Raw genomic sequence first — 27,273 nt, 5'->3', positions numbered from 1 at the left:
ACTCAAAGAACAATTTTAGAAGATAAAAAATAAAATTAAGGTATTAAACACACTGGGCTTTTCTTATTGCACTCAAAGTACATATATCATGATAGACACAATCAATATCAATATAAAATGTGTTTGATAAAACATTCAATATATATTTACATTTTTTGATCGAAAAAAAAAAAGAAATTATGAAGCAAAAAAGTTTGTTGAATGAACTCACTCGCGCTCTGGGAACCCAGCTAAACTGGAAACAGGAAGTGTCACTGAGAAATTGAAGTGGCACGCTAATCAGATAACAGTAAACTACCAAGTTTGGTTGCGCCGTTTTTCTGTCTCGCTGTGGATTCTCTGCATGGAGTGAGAAGAGAAACTGTGATATCTTGATATATATCTTGATATAACAACTCAATAACAGAAACGTGTCTTTAGTTTTGTTGGTTTTAATGCAGACGATGCGGCAACTTCCTGACACTTCCTGTGTGTCATTTTAATTTGCAGCCTCCCACACTACTCTGTGTAGTGTTCAATAGCTTAAACACTACTTCTGTCTAGTGTCTCGAAACTGCAACTACCTTCAAATGTACTGCAATTATTTTACCACCTGGCTACCAGACACCTTCACTGATAAATAGCTCTCTTGGTAAGTTGGAAATTGTATTACTGTATTCATTAGCAGGCTTAAATAAGTCATAAAAAATATCAATAATTATTGATATCGATCAACATACAAAATGTGTCTCATGATACAGTTGTCAGCCATATTGCCCAGCTCTATTTAGAATAGAATAGAAAGCTTTATTCACATTGTATTAAATGCTTATTGATTCATGGTTGCCACTCTTAGTGTGTGCTTTAAGACAAATACAATAATTAGTAAATACTAAAAAAAATACTGTGGCTAAGACTACACCGATTAGACATGTAGCAGGTATAACACACATTGTTAAAGATAAAACACAAATTTAAGAATTTGTCAGTCAATTACCTTGCATTAGTATATGCTACGTGGGCGGTTTTGACTCTGCCAATAAATGGCAACAAGCCAACCAGCTGTGTGTGAATGTACGTATATGTGTACAACATTACCAGTGACTCTAAATTATTTTTGGAGGTCTGAATACTTGTTATTTAAATGTTTAAACAAGTTTGAGTGCAAACTGCTTACAGTATTGCCACATAAAGCGGCGCGTGCAGCGCAGTGCTTCCTTGTTAAAAGCTTTACCTTTATTGTTAGTTTTAAAGCCAACATACCTCCATATTGCGCCTCACGCACCGCACCCTCTTTTATAACCAGTAGAATTGCCGTTTTTTGCCTTTCTTTCTCTCCACGCTGTATTTTGCTTGTAAGCGCTCTGTGTGCATGCGCTGATTCACTCAACATGTCTGTATATACAAACACATTACAGTACAACAACAGAGCTTCAAAAGAGTTGTTACCTCACAGTGTGGACATATTCTTTCTGCTATTTTGTGGTAATTTTTTATTATATTGAGTGATTATGTCTGACTTGAACAGTTAAGAAAATGTGAACAGTCGAATCAAATATTATTTGACCCTTTGGTCAAATAAAATAGAATATAACTTTATTGTCATTGCACTTAAATAGTACAACAACATCACTTTTCAGTAAAGCCTGTCCAAGAAGAGACATACAATATACAGTTACAGGAGCATACAGAACAGGAATACTCATGTGTCTCTACCTAGTGGCGCCACGTTAAGAGGTGGGAAGGAAAGCTAAAACATGGAGGGAGAAGCAGAAAAAAGCACCTCCCAAACAAAGCTCCTATGAAGTGGAAAGCTCAGTTAGAGACCACAAAAAAAATGTCAAGCAACCAAATAAATAAATAAATAAATGGGTTGTACTTGTATAGCGCTTTTCTACCTTCAAGGTACTCAAAGCGCTTTGACATTACTTCCACATTTACCCATTCACACACACATTCACACACTGATGGAGGGAGCTACCATGCAAGGCGCTAACCAGCACCCATCAGGAGCAAGGGTGAAGTGTCTTGCTCAGGACACAACAGACATGACAAGGTTGGTACTAGGTGGGGATTGAACCAGGGACCCTCGGGTCACGCACGGCCACTCTTCCACTGCGCCACGCCGTCCCTAGCACATATGAGCACACAATTACGACACACAGAAACTAGGGCGGGAGACATCCGGCCTGGAGCTGCAGCCATAAGGGTGCTGCTCTGTAGTCCGTCATACCATGTGGAGTGACGTGGCGAAGCTTTGTGGTAGGGTGGGGTCTATGTGTGCACATCTGTGTAGTATTAGTCAATGGGTGCGTGTTTTGCCCATAAGCTTGGAAGTCACTCCATTCGGCATCGCAGAATAAAGTCAACATCACAGATGTCTTTGAAGTAGGGGGAAAGTATGCAGAGCGTCTTTCGCTGCAATGATCTCACTCTGATTTTAACTGCATCATGCGGTTCCTGCCACGGCCAATGCAGATGGAGCCGAATTGTAGATAATGATTGTTTTCGTTAGGGCAAGCAAACACATTCCAATAGTTTGTCTGCTTTAGTTGTCCATTCTGTCTCTCAAAGTGATCATAATTTTGCCTTTCAGAGCGGAAAGCTTCTCCGAGATGTTATCTAGTCTCAGTTTCCACAGCTCTGCCCAGCCCATCCATCACCTTTTGTGTCGTTGAACGGCTGCTATTCTACCAAGTTTTGCGATAGACCAGAGTAACGCTCAATCCAATCAGCAGATGACCCGTTGTCATTGTTCCAAAAAGATATCTTCAACGTATTTGACGGAAAGAATTGCCAAGCACACGACTCTCCACTTATCCCAATAGTCCTCCATGTATCCAGCAGCAAACGTTCCATCAGGACTTGAGCTTCACGTCGAATAGACTTTGTCAGTTGAGTTGAGAGACCAGTTTATTTAGATTTAGATTTCAAAGAACAGTGCAAAAGAGAGGCTTTTGGAGATTTAGACAAGGACAAGACAAAAAAAAAGACAAACATGTTTGCTTACAATGAAGCCTATGGGAGCCGCGCAATTCCGCCTGTAATGTCCTTAAAAAGGCAAGCGACATACGGGAGAGAGCGGGGAGTGTCTGCAGAATAAGAGGCTTGTGAAAGATAAATTAATGCGACCCGATACGGTTTGACAAGTGGGCAGTTGGCTGTGTCAGAAACAGCAACATCAATCGATAAGAATCAGTTGTAAATCCTTAGATTAATCGAGTGTATCGACCGGGTATCACACAAAAATAGAAATGTTTACACCACAACGTTCTATACTTTAGATCTAGCTACAGCCTGTTGGATTTATTTATTGTAAGTGTTCTTGTTAATCAAACTATAAATACAGAAAAATCATACTGAGAAGCGCTATAGTACTCTGAGTCACCACACTGTGCATAGGGATGGAATCATAAACCGCTTCTTGTTCAGAACTGGTTCCCATTGTAACAATTTCTTGGAATCAATCGCTTGCCAATTTTTCAAACGATTTCCTTAAAGATGCCAGTGGATGGTGCGTAATGACATCAGACAGCAAAATGGCGACCAGGCAGAACAAACGCTCCAAAGTTTGGCTATATTTAAAAGAAATGATTGCAACAGCGCCGCTTGTATTCATTGCAAGGTTGATATTCAAGTATTCACATACGAAACATTTGAAAATACGGCATGCAATAACTGTAAATGAACATCGCATTTTTGAACCACGCCAAGCAGCAGTAACGCTAGCATATCATCTGCCGTAAATACAATAGGTCCTAACTAACACGGCCTATAATGTTAGCGCTATTATCTGTTAAAATAAAAATGAAGGCCTTCTCATTTAAAGGGGAACTGCACTTTTTTCGGAATATTGTCTATCGTTCACAATTATTATGAGAGACATGATGATGGATGTTATTATTTTTATTTTTTTTTTGCATTCTAATATTAAATAAATGCGATCAAAAGTTTACTTACAATGGAGCCTTTTGGAGCCGCGCAATTCCGCCTGTAATGCCCTTAAAAAACATCCAAACACCTCCATTGAGGTTTTGTATACATGATGTAAGTATATATGTAACGTAGCAATTGGCACATTTATAATACGTTTTAATATTTACGTATTTTGATAATTTTAAGCATACACGGTGCATTAATTTAAAAAACGCATCACAACGTTTGTTATTCATCGCTGATTATTACTCACTGCAGACTTTATGAGAGTCAACAAACATAATAAAACATCACTTACTGTACCAGGTTTGCTTTAATTAGGATGCCGAGTGCTAGAATGTTCATATATTTCCATTTATGTGAAGAATGTCTGAGGGACCAAGTTTCTTTTTGTGTCGTTCAAGCCATTTTCGGGTCTTTAATGGCTGTCAAAGTGTACATACTTGTCGGAATACCAACTCAGACTTCTTCTGTCCAGGTGAGATGCATGATTCATGATCTTCAATGAATGTACAGGGGGCAAGGAAGCGAGAAAGCAGCAGACCACTCGATGATGTAAACATAGGTACACACGGTAGTGATCACGGCGCCGCTATAAATAGTTTGTCTGCGTTAGCACTTATAATAACAATATCACTAATACTTGGCTAATATTCAAGTCACAAAATGTAAATGGAGTATTGATGGCGGCTTTTTCATGGTTATTTATTGGATTTTATGGGCGAAATAGTGGAGCTCCCATTTGCCCCGCTGTAAGCAGACTTTTATTTACTTTTATTTAGTATTTAGAATGCATTTGGAAAAAAATCCATCAGAAGTCATGTCTTTCATAGTGATTGTGAACGGTAGGCAAAATTCCAAAAAACTGCAGTTGCCCTTTAAGAAATTTTTGACTCTTTCTACAACGTAATTGCCGAAAGAGAGTGGAGAATGGAGGTGCCCACCCATCCATTTTTTACCGAGAGAGTCCTGTATTTCAGCTGAAGTTATTTGTGGATTTTTCTTTGCATCTCGAAAAATTTTCCTGGCTGTTGTGGCTGAAATCTTTGCTGGTCTTCCTGAATCCCTCATTTTCCACTTCTTAATCAGCGTTTGAACACTGCTGATTGGCATTCTCAATTCCTTGGATATCTTTTTAGACCCCTTTCCTGTTTTATGCAGTACAATTACCTTATCTCGCAGATCCTTTGACAATTATTTTGCCTTCCCCATGACTCAGTATCCAGAAACATCTGTGCAGCACAAACAAACATGTCACAGGTGAGGATTGGAACCTTGATTAGCCATTCAAACCTGTTTGTGTCATTTTTTGTGCATGTTATCAGATCAAAGTCACTGGGGTATGTAAACTTTTGATAAGGGTCATTTGGGTACTTTCTTTTGTCATTTTGATTCAAAAAGAGTAAACACAGTTGTTTGCCAATAAATAGCTTCACATAACCATTAAGCATGAGTGGAAGAAAGGTTTTTGTGTCATCATTCATATTCTCTGAGGACTGGCCAAGAAATCATATATTCTTCCAGGGTATGTTAATTTATGAGCACAACTGTATACATGCTGTACGTATATATAACATGCACTTTCATAATAACATGTATGTATTACTGTACTTTGGTAATTTTAAGGAATACGGTGTGGCTTTGATTTCACAGGGCGTGTCACAAAGCTCGCTATTTACTTGAACAATTGCAACTACTGATTATGGCAGACTTCATGAAAGCCAGCAACACCTACTTTAGGACAAATTATTATTTAGAACCTTATCTTTTTGTGCCTGAATGTACGGCGGATGAGCTACACGTTTTAGAAGCTAGATCCAACTATACTGAAACACCAAGTATTGTCAAGGTCAAGGTTTTTTATTGGTGCCCAAAGGTAGAAAGATTGTGCAGATGGTAAATGTTAGTGATATGCAGATCGATACTGAAATACTGATACCTCAGATACCAGATCTGTATGCTTTATCGATTCTCAAATCAAAATATCAACACTTTTGTTACTGCAGTTATTTAAGATATTGTATATCATTAACAGGAGCACAGTGTCATCGAGATCTTGTTTAAATGAAACACAATTGGTGGGATCTACTTTTCTTCCACCTTGGTACCTAATGCTCAGTTATTCAGTCTGTCATTTGTATAGAACTTAAATTAAAATTAGTCACTCAGTAACATAACATAACATACATAACAGCAAGTGTATGTAACCTTTTATTGTATGCTATTTAGAGACACTACATACATAGTATGAAGAGTTGAATATAAGTAAGATCACACATTCAGTGCAGAATAACACCATTTGTTTCATACAAATTAATTTTCTATTGTTTGAAGATGATACCCCAAGTGCAACAACACTTGAAATACACTACTTTTTAAATTTCAGCAGACACATCAGGTATATTTGCACAAAGTATCAGTTCGGATCGGTATCGCCAAAACCAGCCTGAATTTTAATTAGTATCGCATGGAAAAGAAAATCTGTGGTATCACACATACATCACTAGTAAATGTAGCACTAGTGCTAAGTGCTGAACAAGAAATACAAACTACAAACATTAAAAAACAATCACTTACTGTACAATGCCTTGAAATGCCGGCTGATTGGAGCAGGTAAAAAAAAATGCTGACAGCAAACGACCATATTGTCTCATCTTCCTATTGCCTGCTAGGTATACATTGAATGTTTAAATTGACCAGCTTCTGAGTTTATGGCCACAACCTTCTACTATACAGGTGAGAGGCACTATTTATAATCTGGTACTCGTATATCAACAGCTGCATAAGTTACCTGACGGTGATTAATTTGCGGTGTTACTAAAAGAATGTTCTCTGCATTAGCTCTTACAATAACAACGTCGCTAATATTTGGTCAATATGCAGGTCACTACATGTAAATGGAGCATCGTTGGCCGTTTTTGGATGTATTTTAGAGGGCTTTATAAGCATATTGTGAAATGAGTTATTTCCATAGAAAGATTTTGTAAATGTTTATTTACATACCTTAATTGTTTCCAAACAGTCCCTGTAACACTGCAGTAAAATGGCTGATCAAACACAACAGAATACATAATTTTTATGACTCACTCGCTGCAGTAGACACAATAAGTCCATGGTGACAATTTGGTGAATTTATGAAACCACTAACAACGCTAGCTTGAGTACATTATGATTGTATGTACAAATGCATTAAAACACTCACATGGGATGGTTTAGTAAGTATGCATAATTTTAGTTATATTTCAAAACTTACAACCATTGCTTGGACTGATGAATCAAGAATCCAAATGAATAGGAATGCTATGAACAACTAGGAGACAGAACAGCACTTTTACTACCGGTTTAAAGTACTAAACAGAAGGAAATATTGTAAACAATCACCCAAGAGCACCCGCAGTGAGCCAACACGTTCAACAGGAAGCGCCATAGCACAATCAATAACACACCTGTTTAGTGTCTGTTAAAAAGTATTTGTTGAATTCAAAACATTATGGCTGTTGGCGAAGAAAATTAAATGAATTAGTAGCACCGTTTTGTAAGCCGCAGGGTCCAAAGGGTAGGAAAAGCGTATCAATCAATCAATCAATCAAGGGCAAGAAAAAAACGAAAAACCTTGGAAGGGACCGCAGATGTGGGGATCCCACCCTAGGTGACCGGTGCAATGGATGCCGAGTAGATACAGTTAATAAAGTGAAAGTCCAGTCCGGGGGCAGAGACGTCACCGACTGATGCATAAGGAGTGGTCACCCCGGGTCCCGACTTCATCTGAAATAAAGGGAAGGCGGGGGACACCGGCCGGTAGTTTACCATGAGGTCAGGATCAAGGTTATATCTTTTGAGCAGAGGATGAATAACCACTTTTTTGAATGCTAGGGGAACAGTGCCAGAGGAAATTGATTAGTTAATAATATTTAGCACTGATGGTCCTAATATTACAAACAGCTCCTTGATAAGTTTCCCAGGATGTTGGTCAAGTAAACATGTTGTTGTTTTGTCCCATTTACACGTCGCAAGAGTTCCTCTAATATTAATTCTTCAAAAAGAGAGAGATTATTTTGTAGTGCAATATCCGTCGTACATACATTCGTATATGCGTTAATAGAACCCAGTTGGAGCTGGGACGCGTTTTCTTTAATCTCCTTTCTAATGAGTTAAATGTTGTTGTTTAAAGAAATTCATAAAGTCATCTGCCGAGTGGGTGGAGCTACTGGGGGGAGTCCCTTGTTGGGTTAGCTACATTGTACTGAACAAATATTTAGGATAATTTTTATGTAGGCGGATGAGATTGGAGTAATAATGGTATTCATATTTTTAGATATATTATATTATATATTACACACAATTTTAATACGTTTACGTTTATTTTGTGCAGTGTGCCTTAAATAATTTTGATCACTTCTAGGAATTGATATGATGGGGATCTTGGGATTACTTGCTTGGTGCTGCGATATATTGAACGCGTCATAATTTGCCACCTCAGTAGAATGCATGTTCACCTCCGACTTATATATGTTTTTTTTCCTTCTTTATTATGCATTTTCGGCAGGTGCGACTTATACTCCGGTGCGACTTATACTCCGAAAAATATGGTATGTTTTGCGTAGCGAGTGGTGCGATTAGCCTGTCGTGCGCGTTTACTATGCCTGTTGCGAGACAAGACTAGCTTCAATCTCAGGTGCTCGGCCCCAAGAATACTCGTAATTATGGCTGGTTTACTAAGCTGTATTTTCCAGGCAATGGACTCCCCTATGACTAAGGTATGGTGCCCGGTAGACTGAGGTGTAGGACTAGCTAAATAGCTAAATCTATTATGCGTCTCAACCGGTTCACCGTGGCTTTTAGGCCTCTTAGGGCTGCTACAAGCTGGGCTAGTCAGCTCGCTACAGCTAACGTTAGCAGACACGGTGGACACGGTCCTCTAGTAGGGCCAACTTAGCCATGAGAACGGTGCTCGAGGAGCAGGGAGCCATACTGGCATTGTTTCTTTCACCAAGTCGAGTCTTGCTGTCTTTGGAGAAGGGGGATCAGATGCCTTTGGAGCGTAGTTGCTTTGAGCCGCAACTAGCTTAGCTTCGTTAGCTTAGCAGTGAGCTAGTTGAGAAAGGGGCGGTGAGATAGAGAGTGGGGGCTTTGCAAGTTTGAAAAGACTACTAAATATGCTTGAGAAGGAATAAAGAAAGCTGAAAAATAATTAGAAGCACACAGATAGAATGATAGTACATAAGATTTTTTTGCGGCAGCAGCAAGCGTCAGCAGACAGAAGTACAAAGCACAAAGCATTATAGTATACATGAGCATGGTCTATTTTAACCAGTCTGCATTGTCTTTGTAGCATTGACAGTGATGGCTTTGCAGCTGAAGCCTCGGCATTCAATTCAACACCTGAGGCCCGGAAACTCAGAAGGTTGGTCACAAAATGGCCTATTGCCTTTACCTTTGTTTTTTTTCTCATTCTGTTACTGTTTTGTGTGGGGTTTTTTTTGTTTTGTTTTCAGGAAAGGCTGCATCCTGCGCTCTGTCAACACCAATGATGAGCTAAAGCTAAAAGTGAGGTCAGTAACACATTTAAAAGGTGAATTGTTGGATAAACTGTAGAAGTACAGGTCCTTGCAAAGGTATTCATCTCCTTGGATGTTCAGCCTTTTGATTTTACAAATATAACTAATGAAATGAAGAATTTAAAACAAAAGTAAAAGCAGTTTTTCATTTTATTACGTTTATGTCAGTTAATTAAATACTATGTTGTAAAATATTGACCACCTTTTAAGTGACTGACTTCTAATTCAGCAGAGATTCAGCGCCTTGATGCTTATGGAGTGCCAAATGTAAAACTTCAATCACACAGATATATTTAGAACATTTATACAATTTTTCTTACACTTAGCTCATGTTCTTTAAATTTGAGGAATACATTAAATGGTTAAGCTAAATGTTAAAAGTAAACTACAAACTTTAAAGATTTGTATGGGGAACTGCACTTTTTGGGAAATTTTGTCTGTAATTCACAGTCCTTATAAGAGACAAAAGCATGTCTTTTTTTTATGCATTCTAACTTGTAAATAAACATAAAGGAGCCAATGGGAGCCCAAACGTCATTGCATCTCATTCGTTTATTCCCACCACAAAACCCAATAATAACCATCCAAAAAGCGCCAACAATACTCCATTTAGATTTCATGACCTTAACCAGGTATTCGTGGTATTGTTATTATAAGCGCTAATGTTAAGGACCTATTTTCAGCAACACATTGATCAGAGATAGGTAACTTCCTTATGCTGGCTGTTTCGACATTCTCAGATGGTAAACTGCTTTCTCTCCTTGTGAAAGTTATTTTCTAGATTATTAATCATGCTTATAAATTATATAAATCATTCTATAAATCAGGCTCACCATGATAGTAAAATGATGTAGACATAAACGGAAATTTGGTAAACTTTGACAACCAATTTAGATGCGGAGATAGCAAGAAAGACACGCGAGCGACACTGCTTTGCACCCACTTTTTTTTTTTTACCCTTGGCGAGGATTGTGTGTCATTGTTCATCTAAAAGGAATATATCTGTCAAGGTTTGGTGAGCGTTGCTTGTAGCGTGACCCCAAGTATGTGGAAATAGCAGACGGCGTGCTGGAAAAAGTATATTTATTGGCAACAGGGAGGTGCACAGGAAGCCAAAATAGAGAAATAGAACTGATTAATTATTTATAGGCGGAATAGAACGACTCTCTATTTGTAAGAAAAAACATATGTCTCAGCTTTTATTTATATTGGAAGGTACAATTTTACAGATTTATGAATATTTTGGATCTGTTATACTTCCTTGCATTCAATGCATGCCTTTTTTTAAATACAATCACTTTTTATTTGATTATGCAACAAATATATATTACAAAAGTATTTTACTTGTGCATGAGATTGAAGTAGGAGTTGCATGTTGTTTTATAATGCTCAGCTTTCATAATATTTTATTCAACTTCCAGAGTCAGTTGTGTTATAGTTAGATGAGGATCCCTGTTCATTTTAAAGTTGCACATTAAAACAGTGAAAAAACATGCCTGTATGTGTGTGCGCGCGTGATTGTCTCCCTCCAGACATGAAACGGGCCAAAAGGCAAGCGATGCAGGAGGTGAAGAAGAAGAAGAAACAGGTACTACACACACACTCACTCATGCACAATTGTGATTCATTTAGCATTTAACATGACACATAGCTCTAACTCTTTGGTCTAGCAGAGTGTGTTTGTCAAAGTGGAAGAAATGCAGCTTTTGTGTCAAAATACTTCTGACATACGGTATACAGTATCTTCTCCACTCTTGCCTCTCACTTTGCATACGGCTCAACCAAAGATTGCTACATTTTCTGTAATGTCGTTAGGATTCCACAACCTAAACTGATTCAGCTGCTCAGTCTTTAAAGGGGAACTGCACTTTTTTTTTAAATAATTTTGGCCATCCTTCACAATCCCAATGAGAGACAAGAAGACAAAAGTTTTTGTTACATTCTAATTTGTAAAAATCGACTCGTTCTTGGTGGCTGGCAATGCAGCTAATGGGAATAATCCATTCTGCCTCTAAATAATTTCAAAAATACATCTACAAACCACCAACAATATTTCATTTACGTTCCGTAACCTGTATAATAACCAAGCTGTTGCAACATTGTTATTGTAAGAGCGAACACTGAGGAACTCCTTTTCTAGGGTAGTAAGACATCGTCTTGCGACAGCGTGCTAAGGCATTAGCCGTAACCTAGCTGCGGCAGGAGATAAGGTAGCTTTTCCTTCAGCAGCTGAATCGCTTTTGAGTTTGTTTTACACCAATCAGTATTGACTGAAAAATATGATATTACAGTGTCTGTAAAGTATTAGCCCACATTTCATGTTTTGTTTGTACGCAGCTAGCTTGACAGTGTATGTAGTTGTACTAACAAGCATGTTGTGCTGCGTGTATCATGATCAATATTATATGAGTCACTCGATGGACAGTTGTCTGTTTGTTCCAACTGGCCAATAAGTTTTTATCATGTACTTTGGGTAAGCACGCCATATATGTCCGCATAGCTTGACTCCATACCGACAAGTCACGCCAACCTCACTCTCTCGGCTCCAACGTTTTACCCTCTTGTTCGTGCTCGCCTTTATAAGCAACAGTTCATCCTCCGTATATTCAGGTTAAAAAAATAAGGTTCTGAATCCGCACGTGCCGCGACTGCATGGATCATTAACAACCTCATCGACAGGCCGCAGTACTGACTGTTCTTCCTATGTGGTAGTTTACGGCACAGGGCCTCCCAAAGGGACGGTGCTCAGGCAGGACTCCAACCGCTGCCATCTGCAGAAGTGCTCGGACGACTCCACGGTGGTGTGATATGTGTCTGGTGGGAGAAGTCATCTTTGGCTTTGTCGACTGGTGTGCAAGTAATCACCTGCACTTGAACACCAGTAAAACAAAAGACCTTGTAATTGACTTCCGGCGGTCAGCTCTACCCACACCGGTTAACTTCCAGGGATCATATATAGAAACAGTGGACTCATTTAGATACCTGGTGTTCACCTCAGTAATAAACAGAACTGGACTCACAATTTAAATGCTGTGTACAAGAAGGGTCGAAGCTTCGGGATGTGCGGATCACTCCTGCGCACTTTTTACTACTTTGGGTTGGCTTCTGCGGTATTCTTTGCCATTGTTTCCTGGGGTGGGGTCAACAGGGTCAGAGACAGGAAAATACTTTATAAACTGATTGAGAGAGCTGACTCAGTCCTAGGCTGCCCACTAGACACCATTGAGGAGGTGGCTGACCTAAGAATGCTGACCAAGTTGACTTCCATAATTGTGCTGATGCCTTTTTGCAGCATGCAGTCACTTGTTCCACGCCTGTTGCTTCTTTGGAACTAATGTCTCGCTCTCATTAGAATTAGCCATGTTTTGCTATGTGGAGTAGGGGACGGTGCAAGCTACGGAAGCTCCTGAGGGGCATAAAGTATGCGAGAGCAAGAGGGGTAAAAAATATTTACTTTTATTTTTAAATTGTCTTTAAGAAACAAACTTAAATATATTGATACACTCGCTATATCGCCCAGGTCTATGTTAACCAGAGAATCAAACCATATTTTCTCTGTATATGATCTGTAACGATATGTACATCTAAAATATGTATGTATATGTATATCTAAAATATTTTATGAAGTTGGTTTTTTTTGGTTTTTTTGTATGCTACAAAATAATATTTTTATTTGTCGTTCTCTAAAGAAAATGTTGTCTTTACATCGTCTTAATGTCAAGGTGTTTTGTGCAAATCAGTCAATACCTAGTGTCTTTATTTGCATTGTAATTGTGGATGCCCATCGATTTTTATATAAATTAATCTAAACTATGAGCTATAATTATTGATTGAAAGCATAGAATAGATTACAATTTGGGGTTTAAAAAATAATCGGGACAAATCGATAACAGATTTTAACTTTAGAGATATTAATTGTTTGGCAAACGTCTGGATCAGATTGGTCTATATCCGGTTGGAATGTCATGTATCATGTATCTGTTATAAAACATGGCCGTTCTAATCTTGTAAGACTTCTGTGATGACATAAAGCGAAAGTAACATCCTTGTTTGCAACTGACAACATCAACAGAGCAACAGGGCAGACTGCACCAAAAGAGTTACAAAAACAATGCTCCCCTGAAAAGGGATGTATACCGGGTAACGATATTCGTAGGTACCGGTTTCTAATTGGGTCGATCCAAGCGGACTGTTAAAATGCTGGACTAATGATACTGCTATCCGTACTTTTATCTATCTGACTGTAGTATTATGACACCCGCGCGCTGAAACATTAATTCAGGTGCCGCTACAAAGCATAAGAAAGACACAGTGGAACAGCCAATCAGAGTCGAACTTTTACGGCCCCACTTCTGGATACGCGAAAATTAGCAGAATTATCGATGTGTGCTAAAAACAGAAAGCATAAAGTCACAGAAATTGCCACAATGTGACTAAGATGCTGTTATTGAGAAGAAACATGTTTATCGTGCACTGGGACCCCTCCGTGGAGCCGTGCTAGCCAGGGCCAGCACTCTCCACACAACAGCCCTGCATGGTGCACCCTTCTGGGGCAATTTCCGTGCTTGCCTACAGGACACTTGGCCTCCTCAAACTACCAAACAAACTCCAAAATACAGAGCCGAACATTTCCCAAATGACTTCTACGTGTCAGATGATATGATTTAAAACTGTTTGAAAAACAACAACTACTTCTGCAGGCAGTTGTGGACGCGACCAGCGATTAAACATCTTCATTGGTTAGTTGATGATAACTTGACAGCTTTTAATACTATAGTTGGACTACTGTGGTGTTATAACACCACAGTAACACCTGGTGCACAGCTTGCTTTTCTCTGTATTTAATTGTTGCTACTTGAGCAAACAACAGGAGATTACCTGGGAGCGTTTCCAAAAGTGTTGTGTTTACATCTTCTTTTCTTAAAGTTTATGGATTGCAATGCACTAAAGTTATTAGATCTATTATTTTTTCAATATTAATACAGGAACTGTCGGTTTTGTCATGTGTCTATTTAAAAAACTAAACACAAGACATTGTTTTGACCCGATAAATAATACAAAACATTTTAGAATAGAATAGAATAGAGTTTTATTTGTCATTATTACAGTGAACAGGTTCAAAGAACAACGAAATTGGAGCAGATCCCCTAAGGTGCATACACAATAATTTAGTAATATAAATAGGAAAAAAAAGATTAAAAATAAGATATGTATCTATATACAGTATATGTATATATCTACACACATGTATATATCCATACATATGCATATATATACAATTACACATATTATTGCACATTATAGTCTGAAAAAATAAAAAGACATGACACATGAGGACATGACAGACACATTGTGCTCACTCAGGCCTGTTTAATACTACTATGGCTCTTGAGTAAAAGCTGTTTTTTAGTCTATTTGTGCCAGCTTTTAGCACCCTATAGCGTCTGCCCGAGGGTAGCAGTTTTAGGTGGCAGTGCCCGGGGTGGGATGGGTCTTTCAGGATGTGCTTTCCTGAGACAGCGGGAGCTGTACAGGTCAGCCAAGGATGGGAGGGGGCATCCGATGATCTTCTGGGCGGTCATTACGACCCTCTGGAGCGCCTTTCTCTCTGCGGCCGTGCAGCTGCTGAACCACACGCAGATGCAGTAGGTCAGGATGCTCTCAATAGAGCACCGGTAGAAGGACACCAGCAGTTCCTGTGAGAGGTGTTTTTTCCTGAGTATTCTCAGGAAGTACAGTCTCTGGTGTGCCTTCTTGATGGTAACCGTGGTGTTGGTTCTCCAGGTTTGGTCGTCGTCCAGGTGGCCTCCTAGGAAGTGGAAGTCGGAGACCCTCTCCACGCAGTCACCGCTGATGACCAGGGGCAGGATGTCCGTTTTTTTCCTCCTGAAGTCTATGACCAGCTCCTTGGTCTTGGAGGTGTTCAGGGCCAGGTTGTTTACTGTGCACCACTGCGACAGCCTCTCCACCTCGTTCCAATATGCAGCCTCGTCTCCCCCCGAGATGAGTCCCACTACGGTGGTGTCATCCGCAAATTTGATGACGGAGTTGCTGGAGTGGGCAGGTGTGCAGTCGTATTTGTAGAGGGAGTAGAGTAGGGGGCTCAGCACGCAGCCTTATGGAGAGCGGGTGCTGAGGTATAGGCTCGATGACATGTGGCGGCCCAACTGCACCCTCTGGGGGCGGTTGGATAAGAAATCCTTAATCCACATGCAGATGGAGTTCGATAGACCCAGGTCTGACAGTTTGGACACCAGTCTGTCAGGTATTATGGTGTTAAATGTCGAACTATAATCCACAAAAAGCAGCCGCACGTAGCTCCCCCCGTCTCCAGGTGACCCAGAAAGGAGTGTAGGGCTGTGGCGATGGCGTCTTCTGTGGACCTGTTGGCTCTGTAGGCAAACTGGTGTGGGTCGAGCTCGGGAGGGAGGACTGAGGTGATATGGGTCCGTACCAGCTTCTCGAAGCACTTCATGGCTATAGGTGTAAGTGCAATTCAGGCAGCTGAGGGAGTTCTTCTTCGGCACCGGGATTATTGTGGAGGTCTTCAGGCATGATGGATGACGGCCTGAGAGAGGGACTGGGTGAAGATCTTAGTAAATACCCCAGCCAGCTGGTCTGCAAATTCCTTCAGTACCTGTCCCGGGACCCCATCTGGGCCCGTAGCCTTCCTCGGGTTCACCGCCCTCAGTGTGCGCCTCACCTCGTGCTCCTCACCTCATGCTCCTACAGTATAAGGGTACGGCTGCTGTGGGTGTTAGGTGGGGGTGTTGTGACGGCCGCAGGTGTCTTTCTCTCGAATCGGGCGAAGAAGCTGTTTAACTCCTCTGCTCGAGAGGCGTTGCCGTCAGCCGAGGGGTTACTGGGTCTGAAGTTGGTCATGTGTTGTATTCCTTTCCATACCTCCTTGGTGTTGTTGCTCTGAAGGTGGTCTTCCACTTTCCTCCTGTGCTCGGCTTTTGCCTCTCTGATACCTCTCTTCAGATTGGCTCTGGCAGCACTGTAGAATGCCTGGTCCTGCGCTTTGAAGGCATTGTCTCTCTCTTTGAGTAAGCCCTGTACTTTTTTTGTCATCCAGGGCTTCCTGTTGGGGTAGACCCGGATGCGCTTGTCCACTGTGACAGTGTCTATGCAGTGTTTGATGTACCCCAGGACTGCTGCTGTGTACTGCTCCAAGTCTGAGTTTTCAAAAACTGACCAGTCTGTTGTTTCAAAGCAATCCTGCAGCTGTTCCATGGCTCCCTCCGGCCATGTTTTGACCGTTTTGGTTATGATAGGAGCACTTCTCCTTATTGGTATGTAAGCTGGTAACAGGAGCAGGGACATGTGGTCACAGACTTGCCTAGTTGAAGTAGTTGTTTGGCTCTATATCCATTTTTTATGTTGGAATAGACTTTGTCCAATGTGTTAGCTCCCCTCGTAGCACACTCTACATGCTCGTGTAGTTTAGGGAGCACCTTTTTCAGGTCGGCATGATTAAAATCCCCCGCTATGATGTGGACTGCGTCGGGATATTTGTTCTGTTGTGCACTGATTGTATCGTGCAGCAGAGCTAGCGCCGTGCTAGCGTTAGCATCGGGAGCTATATACACGTTAGTGATCAGGACAGCAGAGTGCTCCTGGCTAGATGAAAGGGTCGGCATTTAACTGTAATATATTTCAGATCTTGGGAACAGTGGCTGTTTACCACCTTGGAATCTGAAGTCCAGTTGTTGTTTAGGTAGGTTAACAATCCACCCCCACGCCGCTTGCCGGTAGCCTCTGCGTTTCTGTCCTGCCTGTGTGTTGTGTGACCGGTTAGCTCCATGCTAACGTCTGGGATCGAGGACGTTAGCCAGGTTTCCGTAAACAATAGAGCGCAGCTATCCATCACAGTGTTGTGTGCTACACGGAGCCTCACCTCGTCCATCTTATCTTCTTCACCATGAGGAGCGAGCGATCTCGCATTAGCAAGGAATAGACTTGGTATCGCTGGTCTGTTTGGGTTCATCTGTAGTCTGGCTAACACGGCCACGCACGGCGTCTTCGCCTTCGCCTCCGCCTTGCCGAGAACGGTAGCCACGGTGCTCCAGGGCTACTTGGTAGCTTCTCCGGGATGTTGTGTCGGCGTGTAATATCCACCAAAATAGCCTGCTCAGACCGCAATCCAATCTCCGACAAATCGTTTCGGCTGTACATAACCTTCGCCCAGCAGGATAATGTCTGGGCTAGTAATAAACTATATAAAAACAATATAAACAATGCACCTAAGGGGAGAGCCTGGGACGTCGCGTTTGCTAGGTTTTTTTACACACACTGACAGATCTCAAAAGGTCGGGTAGGTTGCATCAAACTGAAGAGCTCAGTGGAGCAAGTGACATACAGGTAAAAGCCAGTAAATTAGAATATTTTGAAAAACTTGATTTATTTCAGTAATTGCATTCAAAAGGTGTAACTTGTACATTATATTTATTCATTGCACACAGACTGATGCATTCAAATGTTTATTTCATTTAATTTTGATGATTTGAAGTGGCAACAAATGAAAATCCAAAATTCCGTGTGTCACAAAATTAGAATATTACTTAAGGCTAATACAAAAAAGAGATTTTTAGAAATGTTGGCCAACTGAAAAGTATGAAAATGAAAAATATGAGCATGTACAATACTCAATACTTGGTTGGAGCTCCTTTTGCCTCAATTACTGTGTTAATGTGGCGTGGCATGGAGTCGATGAGTTTCTGGCACTGCTCAGGTGTTATGAGAGCCCAGGTTGCTCTGATAGTGGCCTTCAACTCTTCTGCGTTTTTGGGTCTGGCATTCTGCATCTTCCTTTTCACAATACCCCACAGATTTTCTATGGGGCTAAGGTCAGGGGAGTTGGCGGGCCAATTTAGAACAGAAATACCATGGTCCGTAAACCAGGCACGGGTAGATTTTGCGCTGTGTGCAGGCGCCAAGTCCTGTTGGAACTTGAAATCTCCATCTCCATAGAGCAGGTCAGCAGCAGGAAGCATGAAGTGCTCTAAAACTTGCTGGTAGACGGCTGCGTTGACCCTGGATCTCAGGAAACAGAGTGGACCGACACCAGCAGATGACATGGCACCCCAAACCATCACCCAACCATGCAAATTTTGCATTTCCTTTGGAAATCGAGGTCCCAGAGTCTGGAGGAAGACAGGAGAGGCACAGGATCCACGTTGCCTGAAGTCTAGTGTAAAGTTTCCACCATCAGTGATGGTTTGGGGTGCCATGTCATCTGCTGGTGTAGGTCCACTCTGTTTCCTGAGATCCAGGGTCAACGCAGCCGTCTACCAGCAAGTTTTAGAGCACTTCATGCTTTCTGCTGCTGACCTGCTCTATGGAGATGGAGATTTCAAGTTCCAACAGGACTTGGCGCCTGCACACAGCGCAAAATCTACCCGTGCCTGGTTTACGGACCATGGTATTTCTGTTCTAAATTGGCCCGCCAACTCCCCTGACCTTAGCCCCATAGAAAATCTGTGGGGTATTGTGAAAAGGAAGATGCAGAATGCCAGACCCAAAAACGCAGAAGAGTTGAAGGCCACTATCAGAGCAACCTGGGCTCTCATAACACCTGAGCAGTGCCAGAAACTCATCGACTCCATGCCACGCCGCATTAACGCAGTAATTGAGGCAAAAGGAGCTCCAACCAAGTATTGAGTATTGTACATGCTCATATTTTTCATTTTCATACTTTTCAGTTGGCCAACATTTCTAAAATTAAATGAAATAAACATTTGAATGCATCAGTCTGTGTGCAATGAATAAATATAATGTACAAGTTACACCTTTTGAATGCAATTACTGAAATAAATCAAGTTTTTCAAAATATTCTAATTTACTGGCTTTTACCTGTATACTGTATGTCTAGTGGTGAGTGAGGTTGTGTTTAGTCAAGGGTCTCCTGCTGAAATACTAAATGGAATCTGATTTCATGATGACAACGCTATCTAATGTGCTGATCTTCAAATAAGTTTCGGAGGAGCTCTAGTTGAAACAGAAACTCTTGAGTATCGCAATGTGAGGTTGAAGTGGGGGAAGTGAAGTAAAAAGTAAAATGTGTACTGTACAAAAGACTACACTCAAGTTGAGTGTTGTTTTTTGTACTTAGCCAGCCTAACATGCACTTATTTTCTTCCCTGGTGACGCAAAAGTAGTGATCAAGATTTTCTCTCACCTACCAGGGGGTTTCAACCAAAATTTTAAATATATTAGTACTCTTGGAAACGTCTGAGTTAGGGCTGGGCGATATGGCCTTTTTATCTAGATATTTTTAGGCCATGTCACGATACACGATATATATCTCGATATTTTGCCTTAGCCTTGAATTAACACTTGATGCATATAATCACACCAGTATGATGATTCTATTTGTCTACATTAAAACATTCTTGTTCATTGCATTAATAAAGCTAATTTTAAACTTTCATACAGAGAGGGAAATCACAACTAAGTCAATTTACCAAAACGGTATTTATTAAACCGTTATTAAGCATTGGCACAAACATTCATGTAATTTCAAAACAAAGTACAAGATTGTCAGACACATTTTAAAACAAGCTATTACTGCACTTTTGTGCATGATGTCACTAAGATGACGTATCAAAACAACACTAAATTAAAGTGCACTTTTTGTACAGGACGCCACTACAATATTTTAAAACAAAGTGCACTTTTGTGCATGATGTCACTAAGATGACAGATCAAAACAACACTAAATTAAAGTGCACTTTTTTTACAGAACGCCACTACAATATTTAAAAGAAATAAAGTGCACTTTTGTGCATAATGTCACACAAGATATTCCAAAAACTGTAAAATAAAAATTAGCTGCATAATAGGAAATCAAATTGTGTATGTCCTTCGCTATGTGGTAGGTTACTGCGGACGTTATCTCCTTCTGTTTTTGACTATTTATATGGACCCCGTGCTGTTTTTCTTGGGAATTAATTATTCCTCCATTTGTTACCAGATTTGCACCTTCTCTCTCTCGTATTACCACTCGCACCGCTCCGCTTGCACCACTTGCCACAGCTAAAGTTACCCATGCCGCTACCTCTCTGCTCGGCGAGGGCGTATGACGCTGCATGCGCAACAGTATATGACGTATGTAACAAGGTGCGCTTGTGTTATCACTCTGTGAGAAGGAGAGACAAGAAAGTGTGAGAAAAGCCTGTAGTGTAATGCCCGCAGCTAAAAGCAACTGCGTGAGAACGAATACTCGATTACTCACAAAATAGTAAATTCTACATCGCACAGAGACAAACCCACGATATATCAAGTTTATTCGATATATCGTCCAGCCCTAGTCTGAGTGATTGTTATATTTATTTTATTTTTATTTTTCTGTGTGTTTACATACTTTGGCAAGTGACCATGGAAACCAGTTTTGATATTTGGGTTTATTGTCTAGCAGAACTCTCAATTTTTTGGATTTTAGGTGAACTTGAATAATTTTTAGATAGTCCTCCTTCATTGTTCCATGTTCTTTGAACATTGCACCAGCGCACAGCACTGTTCCCGCAAAGCCAACTCTTGGTATCCTCTAATGTAAATTTAAGCTCACACATACTCATAAAAACTCAACAAAGGGGAGAAAAGAAAAGTCTGGCAAAAATAAGGAGATAAAATAACATAGCAGCATGCAACTCGACAAAGACCTGCCGAGACAGATGGAGAGCGTGATGGTGATTGCCAAATTCTTGATGAATTAAGGAATCTATAACAAAAACATGTGAAAGCAGTCCAGGATAACAAAAAAGCTCTAAAGAGGTTGGAGAAAAACAAAAAGGAAATAATGGAAAAATTGACAATGCTGGAGCAACAAACAACAAAGGTGGAAGAGAGACTAGGAGAAACCAAAGACAGGACCAGGTGGTTGGAAAAGTGTAATGATCTTGAGGCTGTAAAGACGGAAAAACATTTGTATTCATGGTATTCCATAAGGAGTGGAGAAAAAACTTTATATGTTCTTGCCTTAAACTAACCAGCAAAGTGGACCCCAAATTTAGAGAGCTCATCGAATACCCAAACACAAACTGACAGAATAACATCTACCCTGAGTAATTAGTGTCCGCTTCGTTCACTATCAAGCAAAAGAGTTCATCATACAACAAGCCTGGGATGAGCTATGAGGGACAAGTGGTGTTCTTCAACCGGACTACATGACAGACCCCTATGAAAAAGAGGAAACGTGTACGAGATGTAATCAAACTGCTGAAAGAGAAGAAGATAAAAGCTGAAATTATTTCCGGATGGAGGAGTCAAGTTATTTTCGACTCTGACAGCAGCGGCCTCTGCCCTGGAGGACATGGGAATACACGTGGGGGAGGACAACATAGAGAAAGTGCAGGAAGAGATGCTGAGAGGGATGTGGACCACTGTGACTGGCAAGGGGGCGGAGAATGTGAGTGGAGTGTGTGTGTGAGTGAGTGAGAGTTTATTTTTGTGTATATAGCCCAGGAACATTTTTTTTTCCTTTTTTTTCTTTTCACTTTTTTAGGCATCCAATACATATAAGTAATATACAAACCCCGTTTCCATATGAGTTGGGAAATTGTGTTAAATGTAAATATAAACGAAATACAATTATTTGCAAATCTTTTTCAACCCATATTCAATTGAATGCACTACAAAGACAAGATATTTGATGTTCAAACTCATAAACTTTATTTTGTTTTGAAAATAATAATTAACTTAGAATTTCATGGCTGCAACATGTGCCAAAGTAGTTGGGAAAGGGCATGTTCACCACTGTGTTACATGGCCTTTCCTTTTAACAACATTCAGTAAACGTTTGGGAACTGAGGAGACACATTGAACCCTTTGATGATATTATGGACCGTAGATGGTGAAATCCCAAAATTCCTTGCAATAGCTGGTTGAGAAAGGTTTTTCTTAAACTGTTCAACAATTTGCTCACGCATTTGTTGACAAAGTGGTGACCCTCGCCCCATCCTTGTTTGTGAATGACTGAGCATTTCATGGAATCTACTTTTATACCCAATCATGGCACCCACCTGTTCCCAATTTGCCTGTTCACCTGTGGGATGTTCCAAATAAGTTTTTGATGAGCATTCCTCAACTTTATCAGTATTTATGGCCACCTTTCCCAACTTCTTTGTCATATATTGCTGGCATCAAATTCTAAAGTTAATGATTATTTGGCAAAAACATTTTTTTTTATCAGTTTGAACATCAAATATGTTGTCTTTGTAGCATATTCAACTGAATATGGGTTGAAAATGATTTGGAAATCATTGTATTCCGTTTATATTTACATCTAACACAATTTCCCAACTCATATGGTTTGTACAATATCACCCTCAAATGGGTGAAAACAAGATCTATTTTTGGCAGAAGCAAACCATATTAGTGTTGTAATTTTTGTTTATATTTATTCATTTTTTTCAACTGCATTTAAGTGACGAAATATTAGGTGGTTTTAGGATTTATTGTTTTCTAATGTCAATATGGATGAACTAGATATATCTCGTTTTGTTTTTAGAAAGGTATTATGCGTGACCTTAAATGGGTTGAATAATGTTTTCAAGAGGAAAACTGTTATATTGCAGTTGGAGAAAAATGGGGGTGATATTTTATACTTACAGGAAACACATTTTAAAAAGGAAGGACATCAGACTAATGAGAGAAACAAGATGTCAAATATTATATAGTTCATTAAAAACATGTAAGAGAGGGGTAGAAATAGTTATCAAACCCCATGTTGGTTTTGTAAAAGAAGAATAGTGTGCTGATAAAGAAGGTCAATATGTTTTGGTGCTTGGAAAAGTGGAGTCTGAACAGGTTTCCTTTTTAAATGTGTATTATCCACCAGAGCATAATTCAGATTTAATGATGAAATTAATAGACTTACTGGTGCCAAGAACTAATGGGGAGGTAATATTAGGAGGAGACTGAAATCTATGAACCCAAAACTTGACACTTCAAATGCTAAAATACACAGAGCAGAAAGATGTGCAAATATTTTACGAAAAGCCTGTACTGAGTTCGGAGTGGTTGACACTGGGAATACTCCACCCATATAAAAAAGAATATACTTATTATTCAGGTAGGTATTTATAATAGGTTAGATTATTTCTTCATGTTAAAAAATGATATAACATTGGTAAAAAGCTCTCTAATTGACTTCATAAATCTATCTGATCATGCATCAGTGAAAGTTACAATAAACTAGATGTGAGCTTGCATAAAAGTACTTAGAGACTGCATAATTCTCTACTTCAAGACAATCACTTGGTCTGGAAGGTAGAAAACATACTACAAGAGTTCATGCATATACAAACCCCGTTTCCATATGAGTTGGGAAATTGTGTTAGATGTAAATATAAACGGAATACAATGATTTGCAAATCATTTTCAACCCATATTCAGTTGAATATGCTACAAAGACAACATATTCAAACTGATAAACATTTTTTTTTTGCAAATTATCATTAACTTTAGAATTTGATGCCAGCAACACGTGACAAAGAAGTTGGGAAAGGTGGCAATAAATACTGATAAAGTTGAGGAATGCTCATCAAACACTTATTTGGAACATCCCACAGGTGAATAGGCAAATTGGGAACAGGTGGGTGCCATGATTGGGTATAAAAGTAGATTCCATGAAATGCTCAGTCTTTCACAAACAAGGATGGGGCGAGGGTCACCACTTTGTCAACAAATGCGTGAGAAAATTGTTGAACAGTTTAAGAAAAACCTTTCTCAACCAGCTATTGCAAGGAATTTAGGGATTTCACCATCTACGGTCCGTAATATCATCAAAGGGTTCAGAGAATCTGGAGAAATCACTGCACGTAAGCAGCTAAGCCCATGACCTTCGATCCCTCAGGCTGTACTGCATCAACAAGCGACATCAGTGTGTAAAGGATATCACCACATGGGCTCAGGAACACTTCAGAAACCCACTGTCAGTAACTACAGTTGGTCGCTACATCTGTAAGTGCAAGTTAAAACTCTCCTATGCAAGGCAAAAACCGTTTATCAACAACACCCAGAAACGGCGTCGGCTTCGCTGGGCCTGAGCTCATCTAAGATAGACTGATACAAAGTGGAAAAGTGTTCTGTGGTCTGACGAGTCTACATTTCAAATTGTTTTTGGAAACTGTGGACGTCGTGTCCTCCGGACCAAAGAGGAAAAGAACCATCCGGATTGATATAGGCGTAAAGTTGAAAAGCTAGCATCTGTGATGGTATGGTGGTGTATTAGTGCCCAAGACATGGGTAACTTACACATCTGTGAAGGCGCCATTAATGCTGAAAGGTACATACAGGTTTTGGAGCAACATATGTTGCCATCCAAGCAATGTTACCATGGACGCCCCTGCTTATTTCAGCAAGACAATGCCAAGTCACGTGTTACATCAACGTGGCTTCATAGTAAAAGAGTGCGGGTACTAGACTGGCCTGCCTGTAGTCCAGACTTGTCTCCCATTGAAAATGTGTGGCACATTATGAAGCCTAAAATACCACAACGGAGACCCCCGGACTGTTGAACAACTTAAGCTGTACATCAAGCAAGAATGGGAAAGAATTCCACCTGAGAAGCTTAAAAAATGTGTCTCCTCAGTTCCCAAATGTTTACTGAGTGTTGTTAAAAGAAAAGGCCATGTAACACATGCCCTTTCGCAACTACTTTGGCACATGTTGCAGCCATGAAATTCTAAGTTAATTATTATTTGCAAAAAAAAAAAAAAAAGTTTATGAGTTTGAACATCAAATATCTTGTCTTGTAGTGCATTCAATTGAATATGGGTTGAAAAGGATTTGCAAATCAGTGTATTCCATTTATATTTACATCTAACACAATTTCCCAACTCATATGGAAACGGGGTTTGTAAATGATAGTAGTCAAATAGATCCAGTTACACTGTGGGAAGGAGCTAAAGCTGTTTTGAGAGGGCATATTATTTCATATTCATTACGGACAACAGAAATTGTGAATAGCCCAGTTAAAAGAACTAGAAGACAGATTTAGTGTCACAAACAACCAGTGTTGGGACTAAGGCGGGAGTAACGCGTTACTGTAACGCCGTTAGTTTCGGCGGTAACTAGTAATCTAACCCGTTATTTTTTATATTCAGTAACTCAGTTACCGTTAATACATGATGCGTTACTGCGTTATTTTACTTTATTTTTTTATGTAGTATCGGCTAGAAACAGAAGATCTGGGTGTGTTTTATTGCAGCGCTGCGGTGTCTTTCTTCTGTGTCACAAGGAAAAGAAGAGGCGTGCAGAGAAGAGGCATGCTTTGTGTGGGTGGGGGCGTAGTTGAGGGGCGCAGGGAGACGTTCCTCCAGGGCCTATGTACTTCGGGGCTAACAACCTTCACTTCACTTTACCCGGAAGTGGGTCTTTACAGCTGAGGGTGAATGACGAGGCCGGCGGTTTGTTGCAACTTTGTGACTTTATTGGACGCAGCCATCCACCAAGCTAAAGCACCTGCACGCACTCACTGTCGCCGGTCCCTCACCTCTCTCGCCCACTCACTCACTGACATCACTCACCTCACATGCTGTCATATCTTAAAGGGCCACACACACACACATACGCTACTCTCATAACAACTAACATAGTGGTTCTTAACCGTGTTGGAGGTACCGAACCCCACCAGTTTCATATGCGCATTCACCGAACCCTTCTTTAGTGAAAAAACAAAAAACGATAATTTCAAATTCAAGACAAATTTATAAGTTTTTTTTACTGGTGCACAAAATGAATCGTGCATGAACATCACCTTGTTCAAAGAACAAAACCAAGACAGTGCATGAACTCACAACAAATTACACACATGCAAATCAGATGGAAAATTAGAGGGAACATTGTTTGGGGGTATTCATAATACGCCGAAAGGGAGAAGTTTTTATGTACATGATGAGTCGGTGTGTCTTGACCTCCGCGGCGGAGGCTCCGCCGAACCCCTGAGGTCGACTCACCGAACCCTTAGGGTTCGATCGAACTCGGGTTAAGAACCACTGAACTAACTTCATGGTGAAGTCGAGTTTCTTAACATGGAGACATTCTCAATACTTTTCTTTTGTCGAGCACAAAGAAAATAACATTTTAGTTAAATGTAAGTTGTGTCTTGGATCAAAGATCCTATCTACTTAAAGTTAAAGTTAAAGTGCCATTATGTTGCAGCTATTTCAAATAGTTTTGTCAATTTGTTATGGCCTGAAATAAATTGGCCCTTTGAAACATATCTTTGTCTTTGTGTGTTGTATGTAGACCACATTGCTTTCTGAGTTCAGTGTTGCAAATGCATGTCAAGTTGATCAACAGATTGTATTATTTTCCAGTGCAATAACAGTACTGAAATGAAGGCTAAAAGGGCATTAATGGGAGCCTTAAAAAAAAAGGGGGACAAAAAAAAGTAACTAAATAGTTACTTTTCACAGTAACACATTACTTTTTGGTGTAAGTAACTGAGTTCGTGACTGAGTTACTTTTGAAATAAAGTAACCAGTAACTGTAACTAGTTACTGGTTTTCAGTTACCAACCCAACACTGCAAACAACACACTAAACAGAATAAAGTTGAAAGAAACACGCTCTACTCAGAAAACCTTGTGCACACAAGAAGTGGAGATAATACTAAGATTTACAGAACAAGATAGTTATGATGGAGGACCGAACTCTCTTCAAAGACTGGCATATAAATTTAAAAATCAAACAAGGACAGCCTATATTTGTAAAATAAATCCCCACCAAACTGAAAAAAAAATCAGGAATGAAGAAATAACAGAAGAATTTGCTAAATATTAGAGGGAAAGATC

The 27,273-nt window shown here is 40.1% G+C and overlaps 1 protein-coding gene across 7 annotated transcripts in view; it reads left to right on the top strand.

Moving 5' to 3' along the window:
* Positions 1–27,273, top strand: part of LOC133617401 (diacylglycerol kinase zeta-like) — a 301,272-nt gene that overhangs the window by 242,995 nt on the left and 31,004 nt on the right. For all 7 annotated transcript variants that reach the window (XM_061977350.2, XM_061977363.2, XM_061977357.2 and 4 more), the window contains 3 exons: positions 9,248–9,319; positions 9,411–9,467; positions 11,006–11,061. In XM_061977350.2, the coding sequence (XP_061833334.1) occupies positions 9,248–9,319; positions 9,411–9,467; positions 11,006–11,061 (185 nt within the window). The remainder of the gene's footprint in view (positions 1–9,247; positions 9,320–9,410; positions 9,468–11,005; positions 11,062–27,273) is intronic.

This window comes from Nerophis lumbriciformis, linkage group LG01 (assembly GCF_033978685.3).
Source record: "Nerophis lumbriciformis linkage group LG01, RoL_Nlum_v2.1, whole genome shotgun sequence".
NCBI classification, from domain to species: Eukaryota; Metazoa; Chordata; class Actinopteri; order Syngnathiformes; family Syngnathidae; genus Nerophis; species Nerophis lumbriciformis.
The sequence above is the reverse complement of the archived record's forward strand: the minus strand, read 5'-3'. Positions and strand labels throughout refer to the sequence as shown.